At 37.9% G+C, this 11762-nt stretch overlaps 1 protein-coding gene across 1 annotated transcript; it reads right to left on the bottom strand.

The window, feature by feature from the left end:
- Window positions 1-837: 837 nt before the first annotated feature.
- LOC149289276 (transmembrane gamma-carboxyglutamic acid protein 1-like) lies at window positions 838-6596 on the bottom strand. Its single transcript, XM_089490957.1, has 3 exons — window positions 6587-6596; window positions 5560-5720; window positions 838-1353 (listed from the first exon to the last, which is right to left on the bottom strand). The coding sequence occupies exons 1-3, from the start codon at window positions 6594-6596 to the stop codon at window positions 838-840; spliced, it is 687 nt and encodes a 228-aa protein (XP_089347083.1).
- Window positions 6597-11762: the final 5166 nt, after the last annotated feature.

The raw sequence follows: 11762 nt of genomic DNA on the forward strand, positions 1-11762 counted from the left end.
GGCTACTCTAGACCTGTCAGATGCCTAATGATGCTGATTTGAAGGACGTACTGTCAGTCATGTAAGGCGCCAAGATGTTTAACGCTTCCAGGAGTTATACCGATGGTATACAGACAGTATTTATCAGCCAGTAGGTGGCACCATGTTATAAAAATAAAAAAAATCACATGTTGGGGGGGGGGAATGTAAGTAAGCATTTAAGTATAGAGGGAACTCTATATTTCTCCAGTTCTGTGTAATGTAATCAAATGTGTCTTGGGGGAGAAACTAGAAAACCATGAAAAGGGTAGTAATAAAATGCATAAGCTTTTAATTCAACAGAGATAGAATATATTGCTTTCTATGCGTATAATTCATTTTTATTGATATTTTAACATCTCCAGACATTATAAAGATTTAAGCACCAAAATTAGAGTTCTTTAAAAAAGGTAAACTTTGTACTTCCTTCATGGGAAAATAAATGCACTCAGGTTAATAGTGGTTATAGTCTTAGGCAAGCCCGCAGAGGACACTGTTATTGCAATAATCGGGTAAATAAAATGATTTAAATAATGAAACTATGTACCCTAGATCTGATGATGAAGGTGATAGCATAACTGAAATTCACAGAATCTAGGCAATACAAGAAACACTGACATAACTCCTTCCAAAGAAACCGCTGGTTTAAAGAGGCATGGAAAAACTTGTTAGAGAGTCCATGTGCAAATGATTATTCTCTTCTATTTTAATGAGGAAGAAAAAAAAAAAGTTTATAGAAAGTTAAAGTAAAATGTCCAAAAGGCAAAAACATTGTGGTTTAAAATGCTTCAATAAGCAATAAAAAAAAAAAAATCAAAGTTACTTAACAGTGGAGACTTGAGGTATTGTGACAGCAGAGGAAACTATATCTTCATAATGTGGAGGTGGCTCAGAGGGATTTTGGGGAGGTCCGCTTATTGTTACACACCTCTCTCCTGTTGCTTCCTCATAGGAAGGGGGAGGATCAGAGTTTGATAAACCAGCAGACAGAGTATCAGAATGTACATCATAATCCACAAAACCCGAAGGATGCCCTCCCCGGTCGACAGCATCCTCCAGAGAACACATGGCAGAACCATGATATTGTGAATGATGGCTTCTTGCTCCATAGGGATCGATCCCCACCTCAGCGACATTTTCCCGAACTCCTCTGGGTGCATAAGCCGTCTGCCTACTTGCCTTCTTTTTAGAAACACACCTCCACACCAGAAAAAGAATGACGAGGATGACAAAAAAAACTATGATCAATGGGAAGGCCAAATAAAATGGATACCAGTTGCTGTCAGAGTTGACGTCTCCCTGGTGGCTTTTGGTATACTCTTTCCAGAACGCATCCTAAAGTAAAACAAAACAAAAAACAAAAAAAGTTTAGTTCCAAAGAAATCTCTCTCCACAGCTGACATTCTACAACTCTTTTTCTTTTAATAATCTAGTCCCCATAAATTGTATTAATTTGGTATAGATGCCACTGAAGTTTATTGGATGCAAACTGGGATATGAATTCTCTATTGGAGTTTAAGAATAAGATTTCCATTTCATTTGTTTTCTCCTTTCCTGTCTGCCTCTACTAAAACCAGGAATCATTGCTGTGTACATGCCTTGCACATGTTAAACAGCATTAAGCAGCAGCCAATCACATTGAGGCTAGCAAAACCATCAACAAGAAAATCAATGATTCAGATAGCATAAGGTGATTGGCTGTTGCTATGCCAACTGACAACGGGAGCGCCGTTTCTACGCCCTAGAAAATGTGAAAGGGATATTAATCCTAGAGAAAACATATTAAACTACAAGCCCTAGAGGTGTGACATAGAAGGCAAACATCCTTCAATATTCTTTGTAAACGAAACAAAATGGCTTAAGCGGTGGCTAACTATACACTGGTGCCACAAAGTGTCAACACAGTCCGTATTTTCACTCTGGTATATTATTGTGACACATACACTCATATCTAGGACACACAGAACTTCTCGTTGACAGCTGGCTTTAACATGTCTGTCGTACTGGTAATGCTAGTGGAGAGGCTACTGCCCAAGTTTAAACAATTAAATGTTCCATCTCTCTTGACACGGATCCTACATTTAGTCCATAGGAGAGCTGATGATCAGTAGAATTATACCTTTACAAAGACAGAACTGGCAAAATCTAACCTAGAGAACTGAAACCTAAAGCTGGTCATCACTAGCAACATTAAAATAATAGATCTTCTGAATTGTTTTCCTTGTTGTCATTACAATATCTGCAAAGTAGACACTCATTACTATTTTGCTTCAACATGTAACATTATTTGGAACAATAGAAAAAAATAAAGGCACACGGTAAACATACATGTAAGTCTATGATTTGTAATATGCTAGGAGTGCTTGAAGTGGTGTGGCAGAGCTCATCTTAAATCTATGTAGGTACATTTTATGTAATATTACGGCATTGGTTTTCTATGTAAAAAGGCAACATTTAAATATGTAACTTTAAGAAAATATACAAATAGTGACTGTGGACATAAAAACAAAAAAAGCTTTCGGCATGGGCCAGTGGCGCCTTATGTAAATGCTTCACTGGGAAACGGTTGTCTAATTATATTTGTATTCCGCAAACCTCATTTTTTCATTTTTACTGATATTTGTATCTTTTCTTTTCCCCCATGTTGCTTGCGGTTCTTCGTTTTGCGAAAATCCTCAATAAAAATTTAATTTACAAAAAAAACAAAACAGTTACGGTATTTATCAGCCAGTAGGTGGCGCCATGTTATAAAAATAAAAAATCACGTGTTGGGGGGGGGGCATGTACTGCTGTTTAAAACGATCTTATATTATAAAAAATGAGCCAACAGTGAAAGATAAGACATAAACCACCATTGATTCACTCACTTATGGCATATCAATAAAACAAGAAAAAATACATTTTAAAAAAAAAACAGACCTGTTTACCGAATATAAAACAAACAGAAATTCAGAAATGCATGTGAAAAGGAGTCTCACTCAAGCGATAGCAACCTGTTCACACTTTCTGATAAAGTAAACTACTTTTAATAGAACTATAGAAGTGTCCTTGTCTGTAGAAAACATTTAACAGGCAACCATGACTTGCTGAACACAAGTAAACGTAAAGCCAGACAAGCAGAGAAAAGTCCCGATTACACAATCCTGGGTATTTTATCTGTAAAACAGGCAAAAAGATTTCTGGTTCTGTATAAAGTCCAGCTGCTAATATATAATTAAAACAGATAACACCAAACAGAACAGGGTGTTCATAAGTCACGGTCAATATGGTTCGATGAGTTTGGCATTTGCTATATGCATTGTATACTGAATGCACTTTTGAGTATATGTTGTGTGTTACATAATTTCCACACTCTACATCAGGACAACAGAACATATAAACGGGTTAAATCCAGCACAGCAACCTGCCAATATCACAGCAGCTCAAATACAAACAGCACAGCCAAAGCTAAAATACACAAACCATGAGCAGGATACATGCGTCTGGTCACCTGGAAAAATGTCCCAGCAATGCGTCGACTGCCCGGCTGCCTGCTAAAGGACATTGCTTTGGATCACCTACGTTCTGGAAGCTCTCAATGATCCCTTACACAGCGTTCTCTTAGAACAAGAAGGAGCAAAATGACAGGAAGGAGGCAGGTGTGCAGCTATTACTTGGCAGCTCACATTTATTGCTTTTCCCTATACCAAGCATTGAGAGTTTCCAAATCTCAACCCCACCTTCATTACTCCCTGCGTTCTTCTTCATATGGAAATAAAGTGATGCAACAATTAACATACCTGGTGGAATCTGTGACCTGTCTGGCAAAGGGTTTACTTGATGGATTACTTTGAATGGGAATAAATTATGAGCGAAAGTAAGAGCTTTCAGTAAATGTATCAAGAGTAACAAGCACAAGCAGAGCCGACGTTAAGGAGTCCTGAAGACGTCCCTAGACTTTTTCTCTAGCAATGTTCAGTTCACAAGCAGTATACAAGGTCCATTAATTATATTCATAATACGTTTAAAAATAAATTTGATAGCTCCTCTATCTCCACCTCAAACTATCCAACAATACATGACCCACAACACAGATGGAAATTTCATGTAGAGGAGAAATGTCACACATTCTGGATTCTTAACTGAGAGAATATGGGATATGAAGGAAATATTGAACAAAATTACCAGACTTGTCTTATGTAGAGGCCCCAGCTAGAAACGCCCTCAAATATTAGGTTAAAAACAATAACGCAAGTGATAGAATACCTGAAAACCATCTATTGGGGTTTCACCTCAGATAGTAGAGCTCCTTTTTTTGAGCAGCCTCGATAAAAAAAAAATTAAAAAAAATCAGCAGTCACAACAGGCAGGTCAGTGACATAGCCATTTTTCCTCCGCTCTGTCTCTGCAGCTATTCGGTATTATTAATTGCTTAATTACAAGGTTTTTCCATGTATTTGGGATACGTCAATTCTCATTAAAGTATTCAACTTGTACTTTGGCACGCTGATGATATGCTTTTACTTATTATGTAGGAGTAACTTTGTGGTTTGGTTTTTGCAAAAGGTTGTATTTTATGGGAAAAAAGTAAAATAACTGATTCAGCAGCTTTCATGAGATAGGAATAGGCCTACAGAACAAGGGGCCTGGTACAGCTTGAAGGCTTATATGAAATTAAAAGGGGCCACATAGAAAAATCGAATGAGGTTCTACTGCTCCTAAAACAGATTTTTGTACGGTTCTTTCCGTATTACTATTTGTGTTAGTTATATAGATATACTAAAACGTTGCGTATGAGTCAGATAAATAAACATTGCAATGTGCAATTATATCACACAAACTCATCAGATGAGCACAATGTTTTATTGGATGCCTAGAGAATAACACTTTGTTTTGTTTTATAGTTTTGGTTTAGCTGCTTCTGAATTTGATTGAAGGATAAAAAAAAAAAATATATATATAAAAAAAAACAAAACACATGGCACACATCTGTTAATTAATCCAGGTTCTTTATGTAGAAGATTTCAATTTAACCAAATATCAGAAACTGTCAGACCTGGAAGTACCTTTGATTTCTAGGTCATTGCTGTTTAAGGTTATTTTTTTAATGTATTTATTATTTTAACACGGATGATGATGCTCCATAGGAGCACAGCATTGATCGCAACTTTGCCCCCACAAAGCCTCTGAGAACTGAAGACACAAGTGTTAATCCCTTTAATGCCGTGGTCGTTCTCATGGAGGGATAATGCAGCATAAACAAATTTTTACTCAATTTATACGAGATTTTAGGGTACATACTGCTTCAGCCCCATACAAAAAGCATTTTCCCTTAACCAAGTTGAAAAACTGCACGTTTATCCAGAAAGAATGGCTGAACTGGCCCTGCATAATGCCTCCCACATCATACATTTTGCAGAAATAGCTCATTGAGGTTGATTCTTCTTGACTTTTCTTTGCATTAAGAAGTCCAAAAAAAAACAAAAAAAAACGGTGCTCCAGCAAACTCTCCCAGAGTTGGCGAATAAACCTCACTGTAGATCATGGGTTAGTGGTACTTACAGTCTTCTCATCATTTTCAAATGCCTCCCTTGCCTCCTCGTAGCTGCACAACTCTTCTCTGCATTCACGTTCAATGTTCCCTTGCTTGATCTCTTCAAGAAAACCGTTGGCTCTTGGGTATCGCTTTAAGATGGAATTGGCATCATTCTCTGTCAAGAACACTATAAAACAAAACAAATTGAAAAGCTAGTATTTAAATTGTACTTAGACCAAAAACACTGTCACAGATTGCCATTGAAGAGCAGACAAAACCTAAACAAAACCCAGGTTGCGCCTATTTTGGATCCTCTTGAAAATGGATGCATTATTGATCTAGTTCAAAAGGATGTAGCACCCAAAAGTCCAGACAATGGACATGCTGGACCTGTAATAGCCAAGGCTGCTAAATGTAGAAGTGTAAACGTTGAAAAAAACCAAACAGTTGATCAACATAAAGTTGAATATTAGCTAGCCCATTGAGCAATGGCCTAAGCCAGACTAAATGGCTGCTTGTGTGTCTTACCAAGTGCCCATAAATGTTTATTCAATACCAATGTATACACGGACATAGTCCGCAGTACAAAATTACTAGAAATGGGAAGGCTTTGTCAGAAAGAAAAAAAAAAAATATATGGAATGTGGAATATGCTCTTTTACAACAATAAATAATAGGGTTGTGATGTGGTATTCAAACTATAGAACACCAAACCTTCATGAAAGACCTTGAGACTTTACATAAAGTCTCAAATCATTACAAGTTCCCAAATAATTTACAAGTAAATCCTATTACATAAGTTATGGTGGGTAAAGGTGATGGAAAACCCTTCCACTAAATTTTAGGGGTATGTAGAACCATTATTTAACACTCATCTACAGACACCAGACAAGCCAGAAGGCTTGTTGTTCCCTCAGAAATCTCATGGTGCTGCCACAACCACAAGGGATTCTGGGTAGGCACATGCAAATAAGGTCAACAATTATAACCTTTTGTTTCTATATTAAGCCAGTATCACAACCTCATGCTGACGAGTCCCATGAAGGACGTAACAGCTGTCCATGAGTGGTGATCTGGCTATTGCACCTCTTCCCGAGTTTTGTCTAAAGGTTGTCCTGTACAGCGGGCAATTACTTGCAAGGGATCCATGTATAAAGTGGATATAGAGGCAAAAGACCTTATTTGCATGCGCCTACCCAGAATCCCTTGTGGTTGTGGCAGCACCATGAGATTTCTGAGGGAACAACAAGCCTTCTGGCTTGTCTGGTGTCTGTAGATGAGTGTTTAATAATGCTTCTACATACAAGTTAATCCTGGAATACAGTTCAAAGACTGAGAACTCAATTCTCAAATAAGAGCAATATGCATGTTTGCCTTTAGGGGCGCTGCAGTGAAAATGTTTTGTGACTGGGCTCCATCTTTTTGGTATACAGAAGATGGTTTCGGTCCTCTCACAGTTAAACCTTAATTGGGAGATTTTTAAAATCTGAAAATTTAGGTTAACTATATAAATAAAATATAACATTAATACAAAACCCTTTTTCTAAAGGATTCCTATTAATGCTCTTCCCGTCACAGTATAAAGTTTACCTACAGTCTTAGTCTGACCAGTAGATTTTCCTCCGCTCAGTAAAATGGCAAGACCAACATCCTGTTCTCATGTATAGTTTAAAATGTTCTTACCATATACAGATCTTGTTCAGTTTGTAACAAAAAATAAAGTTTTAAAAAACAAATTGTTTATTATTTACTGAAAAGCTGTACTTTTAATTTAGAGCATAAATTTCCAATTTTCCAACTACTTCACTCTGCTTTACTTTAAAAGGGGCTATATTATATTTAATAAAAACCAAAAAAACATGGTCTGGTTTTAAAAGATCATTTTATGAAATTCTACAAAATTACAGTATTTGGCGAATAACTTTGTTCTGTTCTTGGTTTTATCTAGTATATATTTGCAGTCAGATGATGAAAACATTGTTGCCACTGCATAACTTGTTAAAGTGAAGGTTCCTGGAAAATATTACGTTCCCAGGCTGATACCAACTCCGTTTACAATGCCTCATGCAGTCATCAATGTCCACATCTCACAGCTTACAACCAAAGACAATTTGAGTTCACCAGGGGAAATTCCACGGCCAGAAATAACCACAGCAGTTTTCTGTTCGGGATTTTTTTTATTTTTTTTTTATTTATTTTTTTTAAGACAGCTAAAGACAATACTGGGTTATACAAATCTCAGTAGAAAACATTTGAATATTACTAGTGGTCCCTAATTATAACCCTAACAACTACACATCTTGAAGGGCCCACCACAGGTCTTACAAACATTTTGTAAAAAAAAAAAGTTTAAAAAAATATACAACACTTGATTCATCTGCGCCAGCCTTCGCATTCTCTGGATAAAAAGTTGCTATGTAGGGATGGAAACACTGTGTGCTCTGTATGTGTTTGTGTTCTTTTTTTATGGTTATAAATCGCCCTGGGGAGACCTCAATAGTTGTACACACACACACACACACACACACACACACACACACACTAATGGCACAATAGTGGAACTACCTGTCTCTATTTGTAGGTGGAAACCAGGTGCAGAAAGGCATTAGAAAAACGCAATAGAAGAACAAACACAAATGTGAGATCAAAAAGGGAGATCGATACAATGTTGTGGACGTGAGTCTAAGTGTAGATCTTACGGTTATGTTTGTTCTCCCATGAAAGTCTCCTAATGTCCACCTCTACGCCTGTTCTCCAGTTAAACTTGGAGACAGAAGGCTCTACAGTTATGGCCACGATCAATGCCATTAGAACAAGAAAAATAACAGAGTGGATAACAGGCCTGCATTACAATACAATCATTTCAGATAAGAAGAATATGTCAGTCTGCAGTGACTTTGTGATTTTCACCGACTGTCGGCTGTAAATTGACAGTGTTGGGGTAGATTTTTTTGCCGTGCTTTTAAACCGCTACAGGAGTTTATGATGTGACGTATTCTTTTAAAGACAAAGAGGGAAAAACTGTTTGTTCTGCAGTTTCCTGATTTTGTACCATGCACCACGCTGGCTACATTTGAAGAGGAAGAAATTCCACACAGTATCGCTTGCTAAATTTAACCCCTTAAGAGACAGATATCCAGAAACCAGTTACATTATACATTCTTAACCCCTTCGTGACAAAGGCTGATTTTACTTTTTGTACCCTTCGTGACAATGGCCTTTTTAACATTTCTGCGCTGCTCGTGTTTAGCTGTAATTTTGTTCTTTCCCGTTTACTGAACCCACACATTAGATATTGTTTTTTTCAGGACAAGGGCTTTCTTTAGATGACATTGTTTTGATTGTATCATATTATTTACTATTAAAAAAAAAGTATAAAATATGGTGAAAAATGTAGAAAAAAAATGACTGTTTCTAACTTTTAGTTGAAAAATCTTTTACTCATCTATAAAAGGTAATGAAAAAGCCTACTAAATAGATTCTACTATTTGTCCTGAGTTTAGAAATACCCAATGTTTTTATGTTTTTTTGCTTTTTTCTACACATTATGGGGCAATAAGTACAGGTAGCGTTTTGCTATTTCAAAGCCATTTTTTCCGAATCTGGTAATTCTTCCCCCCCATGTGCCATTTCGGGTATATTTGAAGCCAGCCAATGCAGTTTACCCCATCAAGTCATATATTTTTGAAAACTAGACAGCCCAGGGTATTCCAAATGCTAGTATTTTAACCCTTTCAAAGCACTAATTCTACCACCAGTCTTTGTCAAACTTTATGGTAGTAATTTTTTTTGCATTTGTTTTTCCACACACATTTTACTTCAGGTATGAATTAAAAGGTTCTCGTATATGTGACTATCACAAAACACCCCAATATGTGTTCAGCAACATCTCCCGAGTACAGCGATACCTCACATGAATGATTTTGCCTGGCTGTTTGGGGGCAAAAGGGCCACATTTGGGGCATGCTTATTTTTCAATGTTGAACTTTGGCATTTGGGGATCCACTGCCCATGCCCTATTTGGTACATCTTGGAGCCGGGCCATTTCTGTGTGCCCAATTAAGCCATATATTTTTGAAAACTAGACACCCCAGGGTATTTTAAATGCTGGTATTTTAACTCTTTGTATGCACACATTTTACCACCAGAGTTTGCAGTAGTATTTTTTTGTGTGTATTTTTCCCCCACACACCTACTTTATGTATGAATTTACAGCTCCTGGTTTATGCCGCTGTCACACGACACCCCAATATGTGTTCAGCAACATCTCCTGAGCGCAGTGATAACCCACATGCATGGGTTTGTCATTTTTTGGGGGGGAACTAAAAGGCCACATTTGGTACGTGTGCATTTTTCTAATTGGAAATTAGATGTGTGGCCATCCTTCCCCCCCCCCCCGTGTTATTTGGGACATTGTTGAACCCGGCCAATTCAATTTACCCCATCAAATCATACATTTTTTAAAAGTAGACACCCCATGGGCATTTAATATGCCAGTATTTTAACTCTTTTCATGCAAGAATTGTTTTAAGCTAATATGCCAATTTTAGTACTTGCTCACAAAAATATATTTTTTATATATATATTTTATTTTATTTTTGCCTTTTTAAAAAAAAAAAAAAAATTCTCAACTTGAAGGTTCCCCTGATAGTGACATCAGTGGGAAATTATTTTTACATTTTGCTGGTTTTTTTACTATTTTTTTCTAATTATTATTAATTTTATTTTATTTTTTAATTTATTTTTACTAATCACACTGATTAGAAAGCTGGGCTCCATTGACTTGCATGGTGAATGCAGTACCTGTATTCAACCTGCAAGTGGAGCCAGAGCTCTCTAGATGGTCTGGAGACCATCTAGTGAACTTTTTCACCTTTATTGGTTTTTTTCCCGGGCCGCCGCCATCTTGCAGATGGCGAAGATCGTTGATCGCCTCCTAAACGCTTTTAAAACGGGCGTCCGCCGCCATACAAAGTATGGCGGGATGTTGACACCCCGGGGAGGGGCCAGAGATGGCCCCTTTGTGCCGATCATGGCGTTGCTGAATGCCTCGAGGTCGAGGCATTACAGCAACGCCGTTTCGGTGCAGAAAGCGAAAATAGATCGCTTTCTGCACCCGTTTAAAGACGTGCCGGTCCTGGCACGTCATTTGTCGTTAAGGCCTTGATTTTCCGCGACGTGCCCGGACCGGCAATTGTCATCAAGGGGTTAAAGCAGCCTAAATATTAAGGTGTCGGGGGTTAACAATAAGACATTGTGAACACAAAAAGATGCAAATAAATCACACAGCTGAGAAGTTAAAATATTCCTCTCTGTGTGTGTGTGTGTGTGGACAAAGTTCCCTTTGTCATGATTTTGTTAATATGTTGCGCATTAACTGGCTGTTTTGTCTCTTAAAGGAACGCCACAGCCATCATATGGATTTTAAATGTATACAATATCGTATTGGTCTCTTAAATCTAAATTTGGCCCCTGCAGATGTACAGAGGGGCACTGCAGAATCCCCCATATAAATCATCTCTGACAGTTCTAGAGGGTCTATCGCTGCAGCTTCTCCTATATGTTATTTACTTATTTTTACAGGTTTAAGAATGCATATTAAAGCCCTTAACCACTCGCAAATTCAATTTCATGAATTCCCTTATGCATTTTCCTAAGAGTCACACACTCCCAAATTGTGTGTGTGTGTAATATAATATTATATATATATATATATATATATATATATATATATATATATATATCTCTATCATCAAATGATAATAAAGACAGCACTCACGGTCTTCAATAATAGTACTCGGCTTTTATTGCAAGATGCTTAAATATCAACGTTTCAGCCCAACTTGTGGATTTTCATCAGGACAAATATATATCGTATTTGCCCAAATATAGGCCGCGCCCCCCCCCCCCCCGTCTTTAAGTCTTTAAAGTGGGGGTGCGGTCTATAATCGGGGTTTAGCGCAATTCGTATGGCCCTATGCCCGGGACATGCAGTTCGGGGCAAGTGTTTGTTTTTTTAGCCCTGCTGCAAGCAAGCAGCAGGGATAGGATCCAGATCCCCCGCAGCACTGCAGGTGACCTGGTTCCTCCTAGCCTGTGGACGTCTGCTGCGATGCGCGTAGACAACCTCCGCTGCCGGCACTTCCGCCAGTGCTTCTATAACGGAGCACCGCAGCGCTGCAGGGAATCCTCCTCTCTTGCAGCCGGTGAACGCAATGTACGCAGACAA

The sequence above is a fragment of the Sceloporus occidentalis genome, unplaced genomic scaffold, assembly GCF_023333645.1.
Source record: "Sceloporus occidentalis isolate IW3139 unplaced genomic scaffold, rSceOcc1.0.p SCAF_47, whole genome shotgun sequence".
NCBI classification, from domain to species: domain Eukaryota; kingdom Metazoa; phylum Chordata; class Lepidosauria; order Squamata; family Phrynosomatidae; genus Sceloporus; species Sceloporus occidentalis.

What these genes read in the sequence shown, in the direction of transcription:
- LOC149289276 (XM_089490957.1), bottom strand. An exon ending in TTGAAAATGATGAGAAGACT is followed by an intron (nt 1,354 to 5,559) that starts GTAAGTACCACT and finishes GTTTTACTTTAG; the next exon opens with GATGCGTTCTGGAAAGAGTA.